This window comes from Lipomyces arxii, assembly GCF_038497795.1.
Source record: "Lipomyces arxii strain Phaff 12-163 unplaced genomic scaffold V1512scaffold_7, whole genome shotgun sequence".
NCBI lineage: Eukaryota > Fungi > Ascomycota > Lipomycetes > Lipomycetales > Lipomycetaceae > Lipomyces > Lipomyces arxii.
Genome location: NW_027117706.1, coordinates 384786 through 408293, shown reverse-complemented (window position 1 = coordinate 408293; position 23508 = coordinate 384786). Strand labels below are relative to the sequence as shown.

The 23508-nt window shown below is 42.1% G+C and overlaps 7 protein-coding genes across 7 annotated transcripts; 4 read left to right on the top strand and 3 right to left on the bottom strand.

The window, feature by feature from the left end:
- The first annotated feature begins 212 nt into the window (after positions 1-212).
- On the top strand, positions 213-2010 carry V1512DRAFT_262781 (topoisomerase II-associated protein PAT1). The gene is made up of 2 exons (XM_066916363.1): positions 213-506; positions 562-2010. Exons 1-2 carry the CDS (start codon positions 427-429, stop codon positions 1928-1930), a joined length of 1449 nt encoding a protein of 482 aa, XP_066771690.1. The 5' UTR covers positions 213-426; the 3' UTR covers positions 1931-2010.
- Positions 2011-5251: 3241 nt separating this feature from the next.
- V1512DRAFT_262775 (nuclear protein DGCR14) lies at positions 5252-7004 on the bottom strand. The gene is made up of 2 exons (XM_066916362.1): positions 6856-7004; positions 5252-6796 (listed from the first exon to the last, which is right to left on the bottom strand). The coding sequence occupies exon 2, from the start codon at positions 6705-6707 to the stop codon at positions 5388-5390; it is 1320 nt and encodes a 439-aa protein (XP_066771689.1). The 5' UTR covers positions 6708-6796; positions 6856-7004; the 3' UTR covers positions 5252-5387.
- Positions 6855-7924, top strand: V1512DRAFT_238609 (P-loop containing nucleoside triphosphate hydrolase protein). The gene is made up of 3 exons (XM_066914179.1): positions 6855-7110; positions 7163-7192; positions 7241-7924. The coding sequence occupies exons 1-3, from the start codon at positions 6874-6876 to the stop codon at positions 7802-7804; spliced, it is 831 nt and encodes a 276-aa protein (XP_066771688.1). The 5' UTR covers positions 6855-6873; the 3' UTR covers positions 7805-7924.
- On the bottom strand, positions 7784-9464 carry V1512DRAFT_262769 (S-adenosyl-L-methionine-dependent methyltransferase). Its single transcript, XM_066916361.1, has 5 exons — positions 9064-9464; positions 8942-8999; positions 8813-8891; positions 8627-8769; positions 7784-8578 (listed from the first exon to the last, which is right to left on the bottom strand). Exons 1-5 carry the CDS (start codon positions 9268-9270, stop codon positions 7929-7931), a joined length of 1137 nt encoding a protein of 378 aa, XP_066771687.1. The 5' UTR covers positions 9271-9464; the 3' UTR covers positions 7784-7928.
- Positions 9465-9705: 241 nt separating this feature from the next.
- On the top strand, positions 9706-16747 carry V1512DRAFT_225198 (uncharacterized protein). The gene is made up of 17 exons (XM_066913811.1): positions 9706-10083; positions 10132-10762; positions 10808-12775; positions 12822-13353; positions 13400-13868; positions 13916-14228; positions 14278-14468; positions 14515-14673; positions 14724-14808; positions 14855-15049; positions 15095-15356; positions 15406-15603; positions 15654-15778; positions 15833-15915; positions 15966-16176; positions 16221-16421; positions 16471-16747. Exons 1-17 carry the CDS (start codon positions 9869-9871, stop codon positions 16663-16665), a joined length of 6033 nt encoding a protein of 2010 aa, XP_066771686.1. The 5' UTR covers positions 9706-9868; the 3' UTR covers positions 16666-16747.
- On the bottom strand, positions 16683-20006 carry V1512DRAFT_225196 (heterokaryon incompatibility protein Het-C-domain-containing protein). The gene is made up of 6 exons (XM_066913810.1): positions 19651-20006; positions 19575-19601; positions 19376-19520; positions 19309-19328; positions 18137-19260; positions 16683-18091 (listed from the first exon to the last, which is right to left on the bottom strand). Exons 1-6 carry the CDS (start codon positions 19909-19911, stop codon positions 16783-16785), a joined length of 2886 nt encoding a protein of 961 aa, XP_066771685.1. The 5' UTR covers positions 19912-20006; the 3' UTR covers positions 16683-16782.
- Positions 20007-20554: 548 nt separating this feature from the next.
- V1512DRAFT_262756 (PIN domain-like protein) lies at positions 20555-22766 on the top strand. The gene is made up of 4 exons (XM_066916360.1): positions 20555-20664; positions 20714-20757; positions 20806-22201; positions 22247-22766. Exons 1-4 carry the CDS (start codon positions 20651-20653, stop codon positions 22467-22469), a joined length of 1677 nt encoding a protein of 558 aa, XP_066771684.1. The 5' UTR covers positions 20555-20650; the 3' UTR covers positions 22470-22766.
- The last annotated feature ends 742 nt before the right edge of the window (positions 22767-23508 follow it).

Here is a 23508-nt window from a genome sequence, read left to right as displayed (position 1 = left end):
CATTGTTGTTGGAATTATCCAGCTAGGGCTTGCATAAAGCAGTCACGGTCCGCTATTGTGTAGCTTCAGCAATATGACATAAATGCCCTAATCGTCAATTTTAAAGGCGAATTACGCAAGTACTTATCAGCCGCGATTTTTGAGGCGTCAATTGATAATTTCAAGGGTTTAGTGTTTGTAGTGGTCATCTCTATGGTCATTTCTCAGACACTCTACATATTGACCGAGTTTTTGCCCATATATTATTAGTTGTCTCGCTACTAACGGTTGATTCAAGTTATTATCTACTATCGGAATTTACTGTTTGTAAAAATTGTCATATGGTTATTTGAACTGATTTTTTAAAAGAAAGTGGATTATATTGATTAGTTCACGGTGTCAGTTATCCAGCAAGTTTACACCCTCTATACTTCGTGAAAGACAATCATGTCTTTTTTTGGATTTGACCCTTCTGCGGACCCTAAGTCACGTAAAACCGATCCGTCCTTTTTTGATGCAAATGATGTGTATGTATTTGATGACATCGATGTATCATTGAACACGGCTTATTGTTAATTGCAGTGACGAAGATCGATACGATAGTCTGGCGGAGGACCTAGATCAGGATTATGATCGACTGAATGATGAAACGTTTGGAGGGTCTGCCGAGTCTGTTGGAAGAGATTTTGATTTCTGCGCTCAGACTGCAAAAGCTGTGGGGAATGCTCAAACTGACAAAGGTAAAATTATGTTTTCTGGTCAGCGCCGACAGCCTGAGCCAGTTACCAATGTGCGCTTTGTCGACAAGTCGTGGAATTCAACTGCACCTCAAGAGCCGAAAGTGTTCAATATTCCTGACTTGAAACCAATGGCTTCATTGTGGGAGGCTAGTCCTGCACAGTTGCAACAAGTGCCTGTGGCAGCCAGTTCGCAAAGAATGCTAAGTCTTGAAGAAGTAGAAGCTCAGATTATGGCCAGAAAACAGCAGCAAGCAATGCAGACTCAGCAAATGCCTCCGGGTTTTCAACAAATGCCTATGCCTCCGCAGATGTCGCCACATATCCCACCTCCTGGTCAGTTCCCCGTGATGCTTAGTCAACAATTTGGACAGGATGCATCTAAAAATATGAGTCCTTCTGGTCCATTTGCCACTCCTTCTGGTGCGTTGTTGCCTGACGGCCGCCCACCGTCAATGTACGGACAACAGTTTCCGCGTGGATTTCCAGAACAAGAGTCCCGCGATCTTAGGATGTATATGCCACCTATTTCTCGAGGTCTACAAAATCCACAAGTGCCTTCTTCTCCGCAAATCCTTCAGCAACAACAGCCACAACAGCAACAATACATGCGCTATGCGCAGCAACAAGAACAAATACAACAGGCGAGGCCACAAATACAGCAAGGCCTTGCGTCTGAGCCCAATCTCGCAGTCGAGCTTACGGTACAGCCTGTTAAGAGTATGTCGAGTAAACCGAGGTACTCTTCTGTAGATGTTGAAGAGTTGCCTGAAGCAATAGCAAAGACCGAGAAAGAAATGGAGCAAGAACTTCAAGCAACCAGCCTTTCTCAGTATAACGGATTAATGACGTCTTCCGATAAGAATCATGTCACTCGAATTCAGCTGCAGCAGTTATTTACAGAAGATCCATTTACGGAGGATTTTTATTATCAAGTATTCACAGCTTTGCATGGTAATCGAGATGGACAGCCTAGTAATACCGAGATTGCAGAGAAGTATTTAAATGAATACGGCCGTCGGTCTCGATACGGGCTACGAAAACAGCAGGAAAGTATGCAGCGGCTTCAACATCGAGCAATTGCTGCGGCCAAAGCTCATCCTAAGCATGAGCAATATGTGGTAGAGGGTGCACTTGGTAAGATTGCATTCTCTACTGTTAAAGGCCCACGAAGAATTTTGGATGTTGCCAAAAAAGTCGCTGAAGAACGGTAAACACAGCGTTTTTATGATGGCTGTTTAATAATAACGATTTTGTTGGCCTTTTAAGTTGCAATACATTAGTTCTGTGTTGACAGAGTAGTAATATGTCGTAAACGGTTCCGGCTTTTGAAGGCACTTAGGGCTTTCGCTTAATGGTTCCGGTGCTAGCGTCGGCCGAATGCGGTTGCGGCGCCGACTTGCTAAATAAGATGCCCACTTCGACAGAAATGGCGTTTTGTCGCGATCCTCTTTGTGTGTTTAGAAGTCTGCAAGTATTTTCCATTCACTGTTACGCGCTCGGTTAAGCTGCTGTCATCACTCCGGCTTAACCAGCTTATTTTTGTTCAATTGTTTATCGGATCTAAATTACAAGCTGTATAATACAGATCAATCTCAAAATAAGTGAGAAGCAATCAAAGCACACAGAATTTAAAGTCAGATTATGGATTTTTTAGTAGGAACCATGCCTGTCGTAGAAAATCATTCCTGTTTTCTGTATCCTTCATCGGTTTCACCGGGAAATACAGACTCTGTTCAAAAAACAAATGTTCAAAAGCAATCAATACACCACAGCTATCGACGACCCTCACCGTCAAATCTTGCTCATACTGGATCGGTACCCGAACTCTGGGTAGGTAAGAGGTTCGACACGCGTACAGATTTGAAAGAGTTACTGAAAACGTTGGCCATAAGGGATAATTGGGAGTTTTCATGTGTTAAATCAAATGCGACAAGATATACTGTCCGTTGCAAAGACCTGACTTGCAACTGGTATCTTCATTCGTCTTGTCCCAAGTCATACTGTTTAAATGCAAGTTTTGCTTCAGACACGCCTTTTATTATCACGGTATATAGGGGACTACATTCTTGCACCAAGCGTCATTCCCGAAATAGCGTCGCGTCGTCGGCATGGATTGCCCGTCAAATCGTTCCAATTCTTCACGTTAATTCGCAATATGCACCAAACGATATTGTACTTCATATGCAAGAGCAATATCGTATCACAGTTTCGTATAAGCAGGCTTGGAGAGCTCGGGAAGCAGCGACTGCTATGTTGGAGTCGCGTCCGGCCTGTTGGCAATTGGATGAGCAAATTAAAAGGTTCTGTGTCCTTTTGCAACAAGTAGATCCTGGTGCTCATTTGTGTTTGGAAATGGTGGACATGGCAGGAGGTGGCGCGCTCCAACGTGATCCCACAAAATGCAATTTCAGGCGGGTTTTCGTGTCTTTTGGTGGTTCATTCAATGGTCTCCGAAATTGTCGGCCTGTTGTTGCTCTTGGCAGAATAGACTATCTTCACGAGGGTAATGTCGTGATGATATTGGCAGCCACACGGGATGCAGAGAATGAACCTTTACTTTTGGCTGCAGCTATTGTCCGGGAAGAAAATGCTGACACCTGGGTATGGTTTTTGAGTCATTTGCGAATAGCAATCGAGAGTTTTATTGCGTTAGTGCCATTAAACAGCTCCAGAGTACTACAAGAGACAGACGATTTACTGAGGTCTATCGTATTTGTTTCAGATTACAGAAACGGGATTTCAGATGCAGTTTCTATTGAGTTTGGCAAGTTTGCATCTGTGCATGCTCTTTGTTTGCACTATATCTACACAATGCTTCTATTAAGGTATCAGACACACGAGCATTTGGCTTATGCAGATATTGTTCTAAAAGCATCTACCGTTGCTACGGAAGCAGAATTTGACATAATCATGGCAGCCCTTCCGGCAGTTGAGTACAAATGGATACTGTCGGCTTGGCCGGCGTCTTTATGGGCTGAATCAAAGATTCCAGGGCGGCGGTATGGCATAGACGTTGCTTATATGCCCCAGTTTTTAGACGAATGGGCCGTTGTTGAAAACAGCGGACGAGATGAACTGCAGGATCAATTTACAGACTCCGACGTGAACCACGTCTCGGAGTTGGAGATGTCAACATTGCGTCCCCGGCTAAAACTAAGCGGGCCTAAATTTATGGCACGGATTGCACAGCGTATGCGAGAACTATTCGAAGAACGGTTAGCGCGTGGTACCACTCTGCTCACTCAAGGTTGCTCTTTCTCTACATTTGCCCAAAGAAAAATACATGAGGTTGGTAATCGGCTCAATGGGACGGAGGTACGAATATCCAAATATTCATTAGTGCCTGATTTATACCGTGTATCTGTGATTTGCCAGACAGGACCGGATAATTTGATTTCGATTGTGAATCCGTCTATCAAGCCTGAATTATCGATTCCGTCACCAATGTCTCATATAATTTTTGGCGTTGACACCAATGAGAGGTCGCTGCTGAATAGTTATGTTGTCAATCTTGCCTTGCAGCAATGCACCTGTAATAAATGGCACCAAACTGGTATTCCTTGTGAACATGTGATTGCGTTGGTGCGATGGATGAATGGCACCAGCAAAACTTCTTTCATTACTCCCGATGGTGCTTTGGTGACTAGCCTTATGGTTGATATGTCTTTTGCGGGACCGGAGATGCAACTAATTGATCCAATTTATTCGGTCAGCACATATTTAAACACTTATGAGGTTCCGGTGCAAGATGTTAACTTGGATTAACGCGGTGCTAGTATAGCTGGGGTGCGTTACTTTGCAATATTAGCCATTTTGATTATTGGTTTCATGGGGATTTTGTGAGATACAAATATATCTGATTGTTCTCACGGAGGTGCATAGCTGCTTTACGGGAAATGTATAAATATCATTTTACTACTAATTATCTATCCAATGCAAATTTAAGTTGATCGTTTGGATGACAGAATTTGTCGATTTTTTCTCGATTTACAACAATTAATCTGCACTTTTTAATGGATGTTTTTTTATGGATGTCATATATAAATTATAATTACATGACTTTCCAAAAATAATGTGTTCGTTTACTCTTAATGCTCTAACTGTGAATGTGAAAAAACTTTTTATGTAGTGTAGGATAGGGTTTCCAACTGTCGGGCCATATCACTAGCGAAGTTCTTAACCCTTAGGGTTGTCTAGATTTTAACCCAGTAACATAGACTTCCTAACCGGTTCAAGTCTGATGCATGCTAATAGACTGTTTGCCTTCTCAGCAGCTAGGTGTATTGCGCTTAGATGGCGATCAAGCATGTAAGTAAAAATTAGACATAAACGTAGTTACGGCATCCATCGCCATACCACCACCAACAACCGTGGCTTACTCGCATCCTCCCCAAGGCGACCGCAGCGTGATGTGAAGATTGTTGCGCGAGTTGTTGTGCTACCAAGAGGTTTCTTATTGCAAGAAAGTGACAAATGAGAATCATTCAATGTCGTGGTGTAAGCGGTAATGGACTATTGCACGCAAGACCTGCATGCTCTACATTTTTGATTTAAACACTATATCGCAAAGGTTGTTTTGCTTCCAGCTACGAGTAGATTTCGCTCTGGATATACCTATGACAGGAGATTTTTCATACCTTTCAAGTACACCTAATGAATCCATAGTCACTACTTTTTTTTTCTCTCTGACACAATACTGTGAACTAGTCGCTTCCCAGCTGGCGTTAACATAGCTTTTTTAACATGGGGCCCGTTAAATGTCGGGACAGTTCCCCTCACTGACTTTGATGTCTGTTTTGTGGATGAAAGAAGCCTATGATGAAGTTCTTCTCTCTTTGGAGTGTCCATAATACGGAATTTAGACCCTGGCTGAACCAAATCAAGCTCGTTTGATCTTCTTGGAGTTCCAGGCTCGGACGGAGCTGGAGACATGGCCGAAAAGAAAGAATATCCGTTCACGGTCGGACTACTCTCTCTAGATGTGCGTATTGACGAACTCGGTGAACTTTTGCGAGAAGTATACGCCAATCCTCTTTCCCATAGCATTTCCGGCTCATGGAAACGTGAGTTTGCTTTTTTAATTTCTTTCGCCTGTGCGGACATTTGTGCAGCAGCAGACATCTTGCCACCGTCTGGCTCAAAAATAAGCTCGTTCCGAGGTTTGCTCTTCCAATCCGCGACCTTTGCTGGTTTCTCAGCTGCAGCGACAGCAACAGCGGAGTTTCTGTCTGCAACAACAAGAGCAGTTGAGGTTCTGCCTTCAGTTTTCATTTCTTCGGCGTTGTACTTCTTCCATTCAAGATACTCTAAACCCTTTGCACCTGGGATTCTGTTACCATTCCACAGCCATGAATACTTTTCTCTCTGTTTTTGATTACTCTCATCCAGCGTGTTGTTGAAGGCTTCATTGTCTTCTGATGTGTATTTTGCTTGAAACTGATCCAAGGACAGGTTTGTATTAGCTTCTCCATCAGTCTTTGTATCATAGTATGCGGGGTCTGAAACATCATCGCCTGAATAGTCCGAGTCACTCGAATCACTGTCGGTGCCATTACCATCCAACAGTCTGGGAGTTTCTGCCCGCGAATCTGCAATCATAGGTGTTCCTGCGCGATAAAGTGCATCTTTTTTCTTGCGTTCCCACAGACGCCTCCGTTTTTTCTGCTTTTCACGCTTGTCCTCATTCTCCACACCATCTGGTGCTGTCAGCCGATCTAACTTACGACGAAGTTTCGCAGCAAGCCTGTCGTCCCCATTACTCAACGCATCTAGATATGCATTTTTGCATCTTAAAACAACCAGCACTGGAAAGTAGTCGCGCTCGATAATTTTGGATATAGATTGCACGTACGTGTCTTCGTCCAATGTCACTGCTGGCCGGCGACGTTTTGCGATCGGAGGTGGCGGTGGCAGCATTAAAGCAGCACGACCGTCTTGGTATGCAGCAAGCGACAAACCCTTCGACGGCTGTTTCTCACCTTTGTCCATTTGCTAGTAAATTTATTGCTCTGTCATTCGAATGTTTTCGTATAAAAATCACAAGTATGCTTCTCTTTCTTGTAAACGGATTTCAGGGGCTATGTGTATATATGCGTGAGCCACATCAGAAGCAGTTGCGGCAAAATTCTTTACATACAAAAAGGAGGTGTATACCATGCGTATTATTGGTAGGCGTGGTAAAAGCTACAATAATTCGTGCGTAAAAAACATATTCAGTTATAGTAGTCGGTCATACTCAAAAGAAGTATCTCGCTCTGCTTTACGACAAGGAATAGACGGCCCGGGAAGCATAGGTTTAGGAGAAGCAAGAAAGCTTTTTAGCCTTTTACATGTGACAAAATTAGGACATTTTGACAATACCGGCGATATTCCACAGTTTGCTGTGCCGCAGGTATTACTAGGCAGAAAGAGACACGATTTATCTGCTAATATTTAATGTATAGATCGCATTTTTTGGACGAACAAATGCTGGTGTAAGTCTGATCAAAGCCATTAGCATTACTATACCTTACAAGTCTTAGAAATCTACGCTTATTTCGACTTTGCTCGCAAACAGTCTACCAAAGAGACAAAGAGAAGGCTCGAAGACACCAGGTAGCACGCGGGACATTGCGTTCTATTCTGCAGGTGGAAGCAGAGCGTCTAAATTTGTTCTTACTGATATACCAGGATACGGCTACGGATCGACACCTGATCAACGAGAAATGATTGTGCAGTTTCTGTCAAAATCTTTGAATGTTTTGATGGCATATATCCTAATTGACGCTAGAGTGGGCTTGAAATCAGTCGACATGCAAGTGGCCAAACTTCTAGATTCCAATGCAATACGATGGCGATTAGTTGGCACTAAAGCTGATAGACTCAAAGAGGTCGATAGGAGTACTGTATTGCACGAATTGATGAACTTTAGTGTGACAAGTCACCCGCATTTACAAGAACAAGAGGTGTTTTTGACTTCAATTAAAATTACTAAGACCAAAAAGGTTTCTGGTCTAGATGAGCTTGAATGGTCCATACTGAGGAGTTGCGGAATATCAGCAAATGAAGCTTTACGTAATCCAGAATTTAAACGTGCAAAAATCTGACATATTAAATCTATTAAACAATACCGCCGCTCTTGCTTCAAACACCAACAATTGCAGTTATACATATAATTGACACAATCTTCCTGGTTTCAAAAACGCTATTCAATAAAAATTTTTCGCTAGTTTACAAAGGCTTCTTGGCAATGAAAAGCATCATAGGAGTAAAAAGTTCGAGCTTAGCACCGAGAACCAAGTTCATTGCAGCCTCCTCAAGAGCCTCTGTAACCTTTTGCGAACCAGCAGGGGCTAGATGTAATTTCTCCAAAACACCAAGTATCTTCATGGTAGCTTGTCGACCCCACCAGCTTGCTCGAAAAATAGTAAGCAAGTCACTGGGGGTTCTGAAATACTTCCACTCCCCAGAGAGAGGATAGTACCATGGAACGTCGTCATTCTTAGCAGCAAGATCTTCCTGAAGCTCAATTTGAAATCCGCAGTTCTTCAAAGCCTGGACTGCAACCTCAGTCTTCACCATTTTAGGGATACCGTCACCAATCTCAATGCCATAGCAGATTTCTCTGTGCAAAGGAATGGTCTCGTCGTACTTGTCGGTCATGACCCACTCGTAGACACCAAAGGTGCCACCTGGTTTAAGAACTTTGTAAATTTCGCTGTAAACACCTTCAAGAGACGGAGCATGTACAGTAGCCTCAATAGCATACACGGCGTCAAACGACCCGGGTTCAAATGACATTTGCATGAAGTCTCCCTTAACAAAGTTCAACTTGTGACCAAGACCAATGCTCTTAGCGTAGTGGTTGGCACGCTCAACCTCTTAAAATGTTAGACCGAAGCACGTACTTAAGACGATTTCCAACTTACGGTAATCATTGTTGTTCAAGCCAGTGATGTTGCAAGCGGTAAACCTGCAAATCTCCATAGCTGGTCCACCAACACCACATCCGACGTCAAGAACCTTCATTTCTGGCTTAATTCCCATTTTGTAAGCCAAATAATGTTCATGGCTGTATGATTAGATATTTCACAATGGCAATTAACATAACTTACCGTGCAATTGATTGCTTAAAAGACTCGCCCTTGTAGAAACGCGAGAAATGAAATGACTTTCCCCAACCGTATTCGTAAACTAAAAACCGGTCAATGGACATGATTAAAACAAAGTAACGACAACCTTACAGTCAGTAACCAGGTTGTAGTAGTGTTTTGTAAGGGAAGCATACTCCTCGACACGAGTCTATTGATTAAAGTTAGTCCATGCAATATCCTATACGCGATAAACGCAATTCTCAGCAGCATACAGTCTTGTCACCCTCAGTCTCATTAGAAGGTCTCTTGTTATCCCAGAATTTAAAATATTCTCCAACCGAAATCTGTTGGGCATCTGTGTTCTTGCTGAGGGCTGAGAGGAAACCAGTCTTAGTAGTCGCGTTCTTGCCGTGCATAGCATCTTTAAACTCAGCATCCTCTGCGCGAGTTTCTTTCTGAAGAACGAATGTAGAAGCCATTTTTGCAACTAAAGTATGTGAAATGCGAACTGAATAGTTGTGGGGAAAGTAAGACTTTTAAAAAAAGATCCTGAGCTATGAAGGAAAAGAGCGTTGGAGCAGAAGTCGCGACTCGGACAATCGGTCTATTGAGTGTGGGCCCGTTCCGAGTCTTGCTCTCAACTCGCGTTGTATCTCGTATTAGATTATGTAAGTAGTGTGTTTGTGACTTAAATATGCAATAACGTTTATAGTTGCATTGCAAATGTCTAACTCTAAGGTTGTGGACTCGGGTGGCGCTATCAAAATTCGGAATAGATACGAGAACTTCGTATTCGGTCAATACGAAGAGTCCGAGCTAATTCATAAGTTCGCCCGTGTTGATGAGTTTAAATTGTCTTAATTAGAAACAAATTGCTATATTTAACATTCTAAATAAATTATTCGTATTTTAGTAAAGGCTGGCTTTTACTGTTATGAGCCAGATAAATCAAAAGTGCAACGAGTATACGCGGCTTGTGGGTAAGGGTCTATCTAGTCACTGTTTACGCGACTTTTACGCGACTTTTGCGCGTTTATAAGTTTTGAAAAACAGTCGGAGTTTGGCGTGTGGCTCGCGATGCTTACTGTCAACAATCATGCAAAAACTGTGAAACGTAGTATGAATTTGCACAGTCCAGGACCGCGCACGCTTCTAAACTCGAATTCCACACCTATAGCTGAACCATGGGAGAAATTGATTATTGAGTTGCAGAGAAGAACACCACTTTGCTTTGATTCGAACGATCAGAGCCGGATTACTAAGAACTGGGAACCTTTTCTGAATTATGTGAGGTAAAATATTTTGATACTGCGCTATAATAAACTCAATGATTTTTTCAGATCCACTAAGTATGGTCAACTGTCTACAGCCGAACAATCTGAGATTATACAGGCTCTTGGCTTGCTGTCATGCCTACGATCATTTAAACTTGAAGCACGAAAAAAATTGTACTGCTCTTCTTGCGATTCAAAAAGGTATTTGAGAAAGCCTGAAAGATCTGACAGCTGGCGCGAAATTTTTCAAGTCGTAGCAGATTTGACTGTTGTTGATGCTATTGCGAATTCTGAATATCTGAAAGTATCATTGTCACTGGCTCTTAGAAGAATTCTTTGCCATTTTCTACCACCGTCAGTGAATTCTAAAGATTCTTGCTTTGAGTGGATTAAGTCTATGTTCCACGGCCCTTCTAGAGATTGCCGACTGGCAGCTAGTCGTGTACTTCCTTTCTTTATTGTCCGCCGCGGTGCGAACTCAGATTTAATGCAGGCATCAATGGAGTATCGAGTGTTTGAAGTTGTCTCAAGGCCTAAAGGTTCTACAGCAGCGGAATGTCTTACTGAAGCGTCAATATTAGCATGGGGAGAAATAGGTCGAATGTCAGCGGGTGACGATTTGAATTTTGTACTAATAAAACTTATTATTTCGCTTGCATCAGACGACACATTTAACGCGGCATTGGCTTTTCATGAGGTTAAGTTATGTGTTCTTTCGTATCATCAAGCCTAATACCTGCAGCTCAAATCTCTGGCCACAGCAAATGAAATCTCACCATGGCGTCTTCTTTCTCCATTCTGGCATTCAATCAGCGTTTTGGTTCTCAAAGAGTTTGATCTGAATAGCCGACTGCTTCATCTGCTGTCTCAACTATTGGGGGTCTCTATTAATAATTTTTTAGTCCGCACTCAAGAATATACAATTCCATATTTAATTCTTGCGCGAAAAACATCTGTTATAGAGCGGATGGCTAACATCGACGGTAAAACCGTCTTTGAATTGTGCATGGCCAATATGTACTCAATTTTGGCCGTGCTGCTGACTCAGAACTTTCACGATTTGCTGAAAGTTCCGATGACATATTTAATTGAGTGCTCTGAAAAGTTTGCTCGAATACCGATCACAAGTCTAATTCGTGCTGACTTAATTGCTCTTTCGATTGAGATTTTAAAAACTTACTGCGAAGAAGATAAGGGTAAACCGGAGTCTGAAGTCACTTCGTTTAAGGCCATTTCGTTGATTGCAGATCAAGATGTCAAAAATTTGAATACGAAACCGCAGCAGGAAATGTCTAATTTAGACTACTTTTTCTACAAAAACGTGCTTGGTATTTTTTCTAGATTCTCGGATATGTTGTACAATGTGCACAGAAGGATTCAGTGGACTGAAAAGCGCAGATGCCTGCAAGGAATAGCTGCTACTATTCGGTTCGCCAAAACAAATGCTGTTTCTGCTAAACCGCAGATATGTTCATGTCTGCAATCTGCGCTAGAAGACGAGTCTTTGCAAGAGGCTGCGTTAGAGGCATGGATGAACATGATTCAATATTTTGAGAAGGAAGAAGTCTGCAAACTGACGCCCCTTACAATATCGATGATTGTCAACTCTTGGGAAGGCTTAAATGCGAGTGCAAAACGTGCCGCTAAGGAAACATTGAACTTGATTGTCGAAACTATTCCTATTGAGCTGACACGTCTCAGAGCGTCAGAAATACCTACCAGAGTCGTCATACCTGACCTGAAAAGCTTTGCATCGAAACTGACATCACTAGTAAAGCCAGTTTCCGATGACCAGGAATGGCTCGCTGATTTCAACAAGCGCTGCCAACACGAGAACTTCTGTGTTGTGCACGAGTCTTTGCTGGAACTGCGTCAATATCTATTGCAAAACAAGTTTTCTTTTTATTCTCGTCCTACACTTGTTCCCAGAGGGTCAACCATAAGCGACTTGCATCAAACGCTATTGGAAATCTGTCATAGATATACAGAACACAAGACTGATATAGCTCGTCTAGCTGCCGAATGCCTCGGTTTGATTGGCGCATTAGAATTCGGTGAGCTTCGTGATCATTCCGAAGGCATGGAAATGGTTGTTATGTCGAACTTTCAGTCGGTGGATGAGAACGTCAATTTCGTGCTGCAGTTTTTAGAAAAATGTTTGGTTCCCTCATTCAGATCTTCAACGGACACCAAAGCTCAGTTGTTTTTAGCTTATGTAATGCAGCAATTACTTAAATACAGTGGTTTAAATTCTGCTACCATCACATTTGCTGGGGGACAGCAAACTTATCAAAAATGGCTCAATCTCAGCGAAGCATCAAAGGTCACGCTTACCCCTTTCCTTACATCACGATACGATCTAAACAGCTCTTTTAGTGGATTGCAGAAATATCCTATTTTCGCCAAAATCTCTGATCACAGGCCTTGGCTACAGTCATTCACCTTAGATCTCTTATGCCGTGTTTCAAATTTGCTGAAAACTCAGTCAGCCACTAAATTTTCGATTGACATTTTTTTTGTGTTCTCCAAAGTTGTCAACAATCAGGATATATCGATCTGTGATTTTTTGCTTCCTTTTCTAGTGCAACAAATTATTGTCACTGGCAGTGACAGAGATCGCAGTCTAATTTTGAACGAAATTCTTTCTGTCCTAGAGACCTATGCAGGATCTAACGAGTTCCATAGAGATGACATAAGACAATCATACCAGGTCAGTATTATTTATATAGACAGTATCTTCCAGTTAACTGTTAAAGACTGTGTTCAGTATTTTAGATTATAGTAGCCGATGGCAGCGAGCACAAAGACAGCAGATCTCGACCGTCAAATTAGCTTTGGAACGGAAGAGAAATCCAGATAAAGCGCTCGAGTCTCGTGTAGTCATTGAGAGGGCCGAAAAAAGCATGGTCGATACGGATAATTTAATGGGCAAAATTCCGATGGAAATTGTGGCTGCTCGGGCTTTCGAGTCACATTCTTACGCACGAGCTCTGCTGTACTATGAACAGCATGTACGCCTTGTCAAGAGCGATGGTGATGCTGACCAAATGGACGGTTTGTATCGCAAATTGCAGCAGATCTATACAAAACTGGATGACCCTGATGCCATACAAGGGATTTCCGTGTTACTTCTTTCGTCTGATATTGAGCAGCAGATTGTAGAGCATGAGGCAGCTGGACAATGGGATCTTGCGCGAAGTTGTTACGAAGTCATTATCGAAGAAGAGAAACCAAATATAGCGTTGGAAACCAGATGGATGACTTGTTTGCGAGAGCTTAATCAGTATGGTAGGTAGAATTCCAGTTTATGCAATTGTTGCCAATTAATCGATAGATAACATGCTGGACCGGCTTAACGTTATTTACGCCGAAGAAAGTTGCAGTAATGATCTTTCAGATGTTGCGATTGAATCATCATGGATTCTGGGCAAATGGGAGTATTTAAATACGTGGCTTATGAAGTCGTCCACGCAAACATTTGACTTCAGCATAGGCAAGGCATTGCTTTGTATTCGAAACGGCGATATTACCGGACTTTACGAGACCATTTCTGAGGCCCGGACTCTAGTAGCCAACGACATTGCTGTCACCAACTCACTTTCAACAAAGGCTAACCATGTGTCTGTGTTTCGGCTCCATGCTCTGTCGGATCTGGAAAGTCTTGTCATGCAATCCCTTACTTTTCGAGAGAGCTATCCGTCTCTAGGTCATTACCTGCAGCAGAGAATGGAGTCATTTAACGGTTCGTATCGAGAAGCCCGATTTCTGTTGGATTTGAGACGGACGACTGTTGACTTAATGAAGTAATATACCTGTTGTTTGTTTCCAATGTTTTTGCTAACCTTTGTAGACCGAGCTTCTGCCATGAAGATGATCTGATAGTCTGGCTGCGAAAAGCTAAAATGGCTCGAAAATTGGGCATGTACGATCAAGCTTATTCGGCTGTGTTAAATGCCTTAAAGCACAGCTCTCCGTTGGCAATTATTGAACATGCTCGTATTCAATGGAGCCAAGGTCAACATCGGCAAGCTTTACAGAAACTTCAGATTGTTGTTCAGTCCGATTCATTAGAAAATCTAACAGATTCTGCAATGTCGCATGAGACACTCCCAACTTCGTCTTCCAACGAAAATGTTGGAGGCGAGAATTTAATGAAGGCAAAAGTATGCTTAACTTTGAGTGGAGAAAGAAAGAAGGCTTACAATGCACCAGGCGGTTTTGCTCTATGCCAAATGGTTTGATCAATCTAACCAGTCAAACTGGGCCAATGTAATTCGAAGATATAAGGATGTGGATACGCATTGCCATACTTTCGAGAGTGGACATTATCATATTGGCCGTTACTATGTGAAAATTGTGGATGCCCAGAAAGCACTACAGCAAGAAGAGCAGAATAAACCATTGTGAGTTTTAGCAGATCTTCAAATGCAGTCTAACTTTCTTCAATAGTCTTACTGGAGAGTATCATAGATCAATAGTTCGGGCATATAGCAAAGCCGTAAACTGCGGAGTGAAGCATATTTATCAGTCGCTGCCAAAAATGCTGACAGTATGGCTTGATTTTGCTAGTGAAGTTTTCACATTTCAAGGTTCCGCAAGTGAAATGAAGTAAGTATTTGATTGGATGATAGTGTTATAATCTAATGTGAGTTTAATAGAGACGTGCTGCATTCTCGAGCAAGGAATTTAGCTCGAATGACAACCACGATTAACTCATGCTTTCATGCATTACCGAAGCATTTGGTGAGTAAGTAGATATGCAAAATGGCCAATAAACTAAACAAGCCAGCTTTTCACAGTCCTGTCCCAAATGATTTCCAGAATCTGCATGCCCACCGCTGAAGTGAACGAGACAATGTCAAGGGCTATCATTTCTGTGGCTGTCGAATATCCTTCTCAAGCGCTTTGGCAAATCTTGGCAATATCTAAGTCTCTCGATAAGGAGCGTGCAGTAAAAGGGCGAGAAATTTTGAGAAATCTTCATGTATGTGTTTTAACTAGCCTCTGGTGTTGATACTGACTACATCAGAAAACTGCCGTGTCTGTCTCCGGCCCAAAGTTGCTCGACGTCATCAAGAAGGCAACGTCATTGACAGAAGCACTTGTTGCATTTTGCCATGTGCGCGTTTCGACATTGGGTGAAGTTGACATTAAAAAACTTCGCGATTTCAGCCACTGTCTGCCATGCGAGTTAGTCGTCCCAGTTCAGGCCAATATGACAATCAATTGGCCAAGCAAATGGAATCAGTCGCCAGACTACACCGTGTTCAGTCGCAAAGTTACTGTATACTGTTGGTATTTTATGCTGCTTGTTTGATAATGTCCTAACTGGTGAATTAGCGATTGACTCAACAGCATATGTCATGAACTCGCTGCAAAGACCTAAAAAGATTAAGATTTTTGGCAGTGATGGAAGTGACTACTTTATTCTTTGTAAACCTAAGGACGATTTACGAAAGGATGCTCGTATGATGGAGTTCAATACTATGATCAACATGCTATTGAGTAAAGACAACGAGTCCAGCAAGCGAAACCTTTGTATGTTGTGATCCTCGTTTATTCAATTGCTACTAACTGTCAATTTCAAGTGATATTGACATACGCGGTCACAGTTTTGAATGAAGATGCGGGTTTGATCGAATGGGTCAGCGAAACGAGAACTTTACGTGACATTCTGCGAGTCGCGTACGCATCGCGAAATATTCCAATTAACGTCAGTTTTGCAAGATTGATCTTTCACGAGATTTTGTCACTTACATTTGCATAGTTTCCGGAGCTCAAAACGTTGTTGAATACAAGTAAGAAGCCGCAATTACGGCAAGAGATCTTCGAAACAAAAATTTTGCCAATGTATGTTGTCATTTGCCTCTATTCAAATCATAGTCTAATCTACGTGATAGGTATCCGCCGGTGTTGTACGAATGGTTTATTGAAACCTTTCCCACGCCGACCTATTGGTTAGAGTCTCGCACTGCGTTTGCTAGGACTACTGCCGTCATGTCGATCATTGGCTATTTGCTAGGATTAGGTGATCGCCACTGTGAAAACATCTTGCTTCATGAAGTGAACGGTTATGCTTTGCATGTCGACTTCAGCTGCCTATTTGATAAGGTATGTCGTGTATTTCTGCCTGAGTGATTCCTTACAGAGCATAGGGTTTGGATCTAGAAGTTCCGGAACTCGTTCCATTTAGGCTCACACAGAATATGGTTGATGCTTTAGGACCATACGGGTACGATGGACCTTTACGACGATGCAGTGAGGTCACGTTACGTATTCTTCGTGATAGTGCAGAATTTTTGCTACCCGTACTGGAAACTTTTTTGCATGATCCACTGCTTGAATGGTTGTCGGTAGTAAGGAATTTGTTTGTAAGGATGAAACACAATCTGATTTGATTTCTAGAAAAATCCAGCACGTAAGGGATCTGCATCTTCTCCAGAAGAAGCTTTGTCTAGAATTGATAAACGATTAAAAGGCATCCTTGCTAATGATTCGTTTCCGCTTAGCATTGAAGCTCAGACTGATTCATTGCTATTAACCGCGACAGATCCAGGCAAGCTGGCAGGAATGTATGTAGGCTGGTGTTCGTTTTGGTGAGAGTACATACCGGAGGCATTTCTGCTGCAAAAATAAATTTACATTGTTTCGTCTCATGAGTAATTATTTTACTTTACTTTCAGTGGCTATAAAGCTGTGGCATAAGATTGTTGGAGTTTAGTAGTATCCACCCCCATAAGATTCGCCTGTATGTGGCTGTTGTTGCCGGCCATAGGAAGAATCATTATATGACTGATTAAAATGATCTGACAAATTCCCTTCATAATTTTCTAGAGGAGCGCCGCTGTGAAGTTCCCCATAATCGTCGCCAACCTCTTTACCGCAGCCTTCGGCCAACGGATTACCATAACTTTCAGATGGAGGTACGTTGTACTCACGTGCACTAGACTGTCTATTTTGATTATCATAGTATTCATTGGCACTACCATCGCAGTCATTGGCGTCTTGAGCGCACTCATTTCTACCGTAGGGCTGAGTCACTTGCGTACCATATCTGTCATTATAAGATTCACTGGGTCGACGTGAGTCGTTTCCATACCCATCGTAGTTGCTGTGTTGTGGACGTTCCGGCTGATACGCAGACTGCCCGATTTCGTGATTGCTGTGTTGCCGGCGTTCTGGTTCATAACCATACTGGTTATTGCCGTAGTAAGCACGCTGATATGATGTCTGCTCCTTGATTTGCAGTCTATTAAAACTAGGCGTCAGATTCTCTTCGTTATCTGTACGAGACGATCCACTGTACGAGACAGGGGTTTGTCTAGAGTAGACAGTTTCCGACGAATAGTAGTCGTTATTAAGTCCAGAAGATGACGTCGAGGTATACTGGCTTTCCTGGACGCATCCGTTATCTCCTTCAACCACCGTCGACTGGTCATGGTAACGGTCACCTGCTTCATTTTTGAAGCTATATGATTCTTGAGCTCCAAAATGTCCTTGTTCGTCGTCGCGAACACCAAACTTCTTTCCCAGATTAGTTACCTGGTTTACATAGCTTGCACCAGGAACGAAAGACGGGATTGCATTTGGCATATGAACTCCACTGGAGTTAACATGCTGAGAAACACCAGCAGCCTGGGCAGCACTATTGATGGTGCCATTAACATAATGATGCTGCTTCTGTGGTTTGCCGCTCTGCTTATTGGGCTTTGAGCCGTGACTGTGGCTACCACCAGGTCGCTTACCACCAATGTGATTTGAACCGGCAAGAACGCCATCTGAAGACAAACTACTAACTATCATTGATCTTTGACCACCCAAGTTGTTCAACCACGTCTGAACAACCTGGCGCATTCTCATCTGAATTTCCGAAGAAGCTGTGGCTGGATGATGGAAAACCTGCATGACATTGACTATGACTTGGTTAGTGTCAGCATTCATATCATCCCAGGCAGACACAATCATTGGAACAACGTATGAGATGACTTCTTTGGCAATCAAACCCGCGGGTTCGTTCAGGTACAGACTGTTTAGTTAGTAAAAATAGCTAGTTAATTTTTTGCAGCCATACGAGAAATGATCTTTTGATAGATAACTGTGTGTGGGATCATGAGAAGTTGGTACGTGCCAAACTTCCTCTTGATCTTTGTTGTCGACTGCGGTTTGAGAGCCGCTCTGAAGTTGCTTGACAACACCGTTGATAAGAGGAGTAACGAATGGCGCAATCAGTCCCATGACAAACAGTGTCAAAGTGTCGCTGATTTTTTCAATCAAAGAATCGAGGAATGGGATCTTTTCTAACCCAGCATCAATTCCCTTCATGATCCTATCTCTAAATTCCAAGAAAGGGTAAATTTTCTTGATGATCTCTTCGGTACTCATATTTTCTGCATCGGCAGCAGAAGCACGTGAGTCAGCAGAAAGTCGATCGATTTCATTGCCGATATTGGTCGTCATCTGTGGCTGCAGATAGCTCTGGTTGCGTCGCGGAGCCTCCTCATTTTGCGAATACTGACTGTACTGCTGAGAATAATACGCGCCAGGATATGCATCATCAAATCCGCGAGAAGAGGTACCATAACTATTAGTTCCACGATATCCTGATGATCCGTCGCTCGACAAATTTACCGCCGGAATCGAAATTGGAACTTTCTCAAGCAGACTCTTGAGTAAACTTGACGAATCTTTTGAATCTTGTCCTTTCCGAAGTGACTGATCCAGATCGTCAACCTCTGTCTGCGACAAGTGATCTTGTGCTTCACCTAGCAACGAGTGCAAGAAATCGAGAGATCCAAAAGTTCCGGTTACAAGAGGATACACTCGCTTACCCTGCAAATTAATCGCTGCCTGAGATCCAACATGCGGGAAAACATTAGTATTACCAAACTCGAGTAAAGTCAACTCGATGTAGTTAGAGTGTGCCGAAAAGTCCTCCAAACAGTGAAGAGCCTGTCCTAACAGTCGAAAAGACTCGTAGCGGTCTTCTTCTCTCCCGTTGGATTTATACAGCCTCCCAAAGTGAATGGACCGCTCAAGTGAGTATCTAACGAACATCGTAGATGTGTCCCATCCTCCACGCTCGTTGGCAATATAATTTTTCATACCGGTCTGCGGATCAATTTCTAACTCTACGTTCTGAACGGGTCCACGAAGTCGTGAATCGTATTGACGAGCATCCTTGTTATCTGCATAATCCTAAAATGCGTGTCAATGATATTCTGACAAAGTCCTATATGGTTGTACCTTTGGGTTGTCAATATGCTCTGTACACGTTAGCATATGGCCATCAGTCTTTACCAATTATACGTACCTTCAGGTCTATAGACACCCAATCGTTCAGTGGTAACTTCATATTCTTTGGTGGCATAGCCAAATGCAAGGAATGAAAGAATCCAGACCAATACACGAAGGGTCTCTATCTTAATACCCTTACTTAAAGTACCAACATCTACGGCCTATAGTGTTTAGAACAGCTAAGTCATGACTAAATTTCAAACCTTAGCACGCACCTGAGAGTAATCACGAAGCCAATTGCCCTAAACAATGTTAAAAAAGAGTAGCAATGGAAGGAATAACAGTGCGTACGAAGTAAACTCTTTTGATAGACATTCCGTTGAACTTCTTTCCTCCAGTAAGAGCACTCATAAATCCACCTGTTGACATAACGATTCCCGCCAGAGTGTCCTCAATGTCACCATGACGGAAGTTTTTGCCCTCAATTGCAGAAACAGAAGGAATATTGCCGGCGCCAAAAGCAGTAGCACGCGCAGGAAACAGAACCAAAGCCGCGAAAATCACGAACAGAATGGTTGTAGATCGCTGCATCATAAACGAAAATGATGCCATTTGCTAAGTATATAATATAAGTAATTGTTATGAGTTGCTAGATATGCTCTCTGAAGAAAATCGAATGAACAGTTCGTTCCTGAATTCCTCTAAGGGGCAGCTGATGCGACGTGATGTACACTTACGTCACCAAAGTTGGCGCAGGCATATTTAAATAATGGTTTCACATTTATTTACAAATAAGGTTTCAAATTTAAGCATAATTTGACACCGGTAAACGTTATTTTTAGCTTTTCTTGCAGTTACCCTTAACCTGGATCTTCTAGCTTGCTATATGAGATTTGCATTAAAACTATCATGAAGAACACATTTAAAATTATCTATTATAGTATTTGCTGCCTTGAACTTTGCTCATAATTCACTTGCAATATGAACGGTAAAGGCTACTTGTGAGTTTTAGTCACGTTACTGTGATAGTTGACAATGAGGTTTCGTGGCAAACATACAGCATAACATAGGAGATATTATTATACCTATTGTTAAATATAAACCTAGCTTTCTGCTTGACTTTTGGCAAATAAATGTTAGAAGTTTGGTTTGTTGACCTATTTCCAAATTCGGTCATTTAAATATATTTCAGCCATTGGGTTAGGGCTCTAAGGCAACTGTGGTAACTCATAATGGAGACCACCGAAGCAACTGTCGCTACACCTCCAAACACAAGTAAATCCAGCAGCATTCAAGTTTATTTGGAAATGTTAATATAGTTTTATATACGTGGTTTAGTATTGTGTTTAAGATGGGTGTACCTGGGTGAGTGAACAAACTATGTACTACTAAAGCTAATCATGTGTCACAAAAGTCTTTGGGAGTTTCTGGACTCTCATCAGCTGGGAGAGGAGCTATGTTAGTATCCATTGTGGTGTATTTGATTTCTGGTTAATTGAAGTACAGGCCTTGCTGTACTTGCGGAAAGAATATATGAAGAGAAAAGTCGGCGTTTACGACTTGCCATTGACGGGAACTTTTGGAGCTTCAAAAACAAAGGAGGTAAAGGTGGGAAATTTCCAGAACAACGCACATTTTATTATAAATTATGCAGACTTATGGGACTATGTGTTGATGCTGTGTTTGTATTTGACGGTCCTCAAAAACCAGAATTTAAGCGAAATGCAAGGGTGTCTACTATTTTGCCAACAGAGGTCAAGTGGATGATGCAGATCATTCAATGCTTTGGGTTTAACAGTTTGATTGCTCCAGGGGAAGCAGAGGCAGAATGTGCCTGGCTACAACAGCAAGGTCTTGTGGATTTTGTCATGACTGACGATGTTGACTCGCTTATGTTTGGTGCTACGCGGGTTTTGAAAGGCTGGAAACCTTATGCAAATGGATCTTTAGCTTCTGTTACTGTTCAATTATATGAATCAGATAAGATCTGCAAAGAAGCGGGCTTAACGAAGTCTGGAATGGTGCTGGTTGCGATGATGTCTGGCGGTGATTATTGCTCTGCTGGAGTGCCACATTGTGGCTCCAAAACTGCGATAGAGATTGCACAAGCTGGTTATGGAAAGCTACTCATAGAGTGCGGTTTTGAAACTACCCGACTTGTTTTATGGAAAGAAAAACTTAGAAACTCGCTTCTTCACAACAAATCTAAAGAATTTCGAAGCTGTCATCAAGCGATTAAAATTTCGTCGGAGTTTCCCCAGCGTGATTTGTTTGACAGCTATCTGCAACCAGTTGTTTCTAGAACACATAATCCGATAGTTTGGAATCGCGAGTTAGATCTGGCAGGAATGTTTGCATTCGCTTCGCGTTACATTGGGCACAACTATCAGCGATATGCAACTTATATAGCACCTGCACTGTTGTCGTGGAGCTTGTTCGAAAACCCAGACAACAATAGTATCGCAGGTAACGATATATTTGGCTTCCGGCATCACAAATCTACCGCTTTCTTGAAGGAATGGAGAATAAACATTGATCCCAGTACGCTGGTGCCCTCTGATCTGTTGACAACTCCAGACAATGAAAGCAATGAAGATTTTCAAAGAGATTCTTCAAACGAGACTATAAAATCAAAAAGGCACTGGATTGCGGATTACATTGTCATGAGCTCACATACTGGTCGTCGGGCCATTCATGAGTATCAGCAGCTGGTTATAAACAAATCCAAAAAGAAGAACGTTAAGGAAACAGACTGTGCCAATGAGCAGACGACTAAGCTTGACAGATTTTTGAAGGTAGATCAGTCAAGTCATGGGTTAACTGCAAAGATAATAAGTAGTTCCAATTTGTCTCCTACGAAAATTACAACACCACAAAGAACAGCAAAACGAATGTCAAAAGGGTAAGTTTACTCAGTGGGAAAAACAAAAAACTAACAAGACTACAGGAATGAGTTACAGGAAAACAAACTTTTATCCACAAGCAAACCCCCGAGGCTTGAATTACATCCGCAGTCTAAAATATCAGATATTGTGACAATTTCATCATCCCCACTGTCATCTCCTCTGTCGCCACATAGCGCTAGACAGGCATTTCTAGGATCGAAGCCACCTCTGTTTGATATTTCTCACGAGGTGATTGATTTAGACATCAGTGATTCGGAGATGTAGAATATCTATGCAGAAAATATCTACTTCAAATCAAAGAAAAAAAATTAATGGTAACATTAGCTTCGTTTGAGAGATGTGAGCATATCCCGCGAGCATGACATATTAAATTTTCAGTTAAATTGTTTGATCGCAAATTGAAATAGCTGTGTCAAATTTCATCCATGTTGATCAGATTAGTTTTCATCAATTTTTGTAGGAGAGGCGTCAGCGGACTTGTTAATGTTTTCCACCTAATCATGGGTTTAGTACCTGACGCGTATATCTCCCGATATAGTAATAAATCAATTCTGAGTAAAAGTTCGTAAATAACTCCACACGTTGTATGCTAAGTCATAACTCGAAGCGCGCCTTGTGAATCGATCGAAATCGTAATATTTTTTCTACTTTCGCTCTTGCTAAGTAGAGTGACGAAATATATCTTATGTTAAATTTCCTATTGGCATAATTCCTACTGAGGATGTAATTTCACTCCAATTTGTAGTGCATTTATCTTACCCCTCTTTATATAATTTAAATGCAAGTAGTATTTCTTTCCAAAAACTCTAAGTAGAATTTTCACAGAGTTTCACAGTGTTGATAGCACTGCAATCTGCAAAATGGCCAGTAAAGAGTCAATTATAAAATTCACGTGATACACGCACCAACATAACAGATACTAAGCAAAACACACCAGTTTACTATTATGAGTTACTAAACACCAACACACCCTTAACCTACCTCACCACCAGCACGCGTGGTGTCGCACATGTCCTGTCTGTCCTCTTTGCTTTGTCTAATAACTATTATGACTATTCCGAATAATTTCTCTGTCCAGCTCTGTATGCCCTCCCTGTGGTTCTTGTACTTCTATTCTGATTGTTCTAACTGTTCTAACTGTTCTGACTGCTCTGACTAGCCCAACTGTGCCTTCTGTTCCACTGGCTTCTACCTGTCGGTCACCAATCTGCTGTACTCTTCCGTCGCCTCGTCTGTTCTGGCTGACTGAAATGTACTTCAGCTTCAAACCTACAGTCTCTGCAGCGCCCCTCCTGTCGTACTT

What these genes read in the sequence shown, in the direction of transcription:
- V1512DRAFT_262781 (XM_066916363.1), top strand. Translation starts at nt 427, where the DNA reads ATGTCTTTTTTTGGATTTGACCCTTCTGCGGACCCTAAGTCACGTAAA. An exon ending in TTTTTTGATGCAAATGATGT is followed by an intron (nt 507 to 561) that starts GTATGTATTTGA and finishes TGTTAATTGCAG; the next exon opens with TGACGAAGATCGATACGATA.
- V1512DRAFT_262756 (XM_066916360.1), top strand. An exon ending in TCAGCTGGGAGAGGAGCTAT is followed by an intron (nt 20,758 to 20,805) that starts GTTAGTATCCAT and finishes ATTGAAGTACAG; the next exon opens with GCCTTGCTGTACTTGCGGAA. An exon ending in GCAAAACGAATGTCAAAAGG is followed by an intron (nt 22,202 to 22,246) that starts GTAAGTTTACTC and finishes ACAAGACTACAG; the next exon opens with GAATGAGTTACAGGAAAACA.
- V1512DRAFT_262775 (XM_066916362.1), bottom strand. Translation starts at nt 6,707, where the DNA reads ATGGACAAAGGTGAGAAACAGCCGTCGAAGGGTTTGTCGCTTGCTGCA.
- V1512DRAFT_225196 (XM_066913810.1), bottom strand. Translation starts at nt 19,911, where the DNA reads ATGGCATCATTTTCGTTTATGATGCAGCGATCTACAACCATTCTGTTC. An exon ending in GGCTTCGTGATTACTCTCAG is followed by an intron (nt 19,521 to 19,574) that starts GTGCGTGCTAAG and finishes TAAACACTATAG; the next exon opens with GCCGTAGATGTTGGTACTTT. An exon ending in AGCATATTGACAACCCAAAG is followed by an intron (nt 19,261 to 19,308) that starts GTACAACCATAT and finishes CACGCATTTTAG; the next exon opens with GATTATGCAGATAACAAGGA.
- V1512DRAFT_225198 (XM_066913811.1), top strand. Translation starts at nt 9,869, where the DNA reads ATGCTTACTGTCAACAATCATGCAAAAACTGTGAAACGTAGTATGAAT. An exon ending in CCTTTTCTGAATTATGTGAG is followed by an intron (nt 10,084 to 10,131) that starts GTAAAATATTTT and finishes TGATTTTTTCAG; the next exon opens with ATCCACTAAGTATGGTCAAC. An exon ending in CGGCATTGGCTTTTCATGAG is followed by an intron (nt 10,763 to 10,807) that starts GTTAAGTTATGT and finishes TAATACCTGCAG; the next exon opens with CTCAAATCTCTGGCCACAGC.
- V1512DRAFT_262769 (XM_066916361.1), bottom strand. Translation starts at nt 9,270, where the DNA reads ATGGCTTCTACATTCGTTCTTCAGAAAGAAACTCGCGCAGAGGATGCT. An exon ending in TTTAAGCAATCAATTGCACG is followed by an intron (nt 8,770 to 8,812) that starts GTAAGTTATGTT and finishes CTAATCATACAG; the next exon opens with CCATGAACATTATTTGGCTT. An exon ending in CTTGAACAACAATGATTACC is followed by an intron (nt 8,579 to 8,626) that starts GTAAGTTGGAAA and finishes TAACATTTTAAG; the next exon opens with AGGTTGAGCGTGCCAACCAC.
- V1512DRAFT_238609 (XM_066914179.1), top strand. Translation starts at nt 6,874, where the DNA reads ATGCGTATTATTGGTAGGCGTGGTAAAAGCTACAATAATTCGTGCGTA. An exon ending in CACAGTTTGCTGTGCCGCAG is followed by an intron (nt 7,111 to 7,162) that starts GTATTACTAGGC and finishes TTTAATGTATAG; the next exon opens with ATCGCATTTTTTGGACGAAC. An exon ending in TTGGACGAACAAATGCTGGT is followed by an intron (nt 7,193 to 7,240) that starts GTAAGTCTGATC and finishes TACAAGTCTTAG; the next exon opens with AAATCTACGCTTATTTCGAC.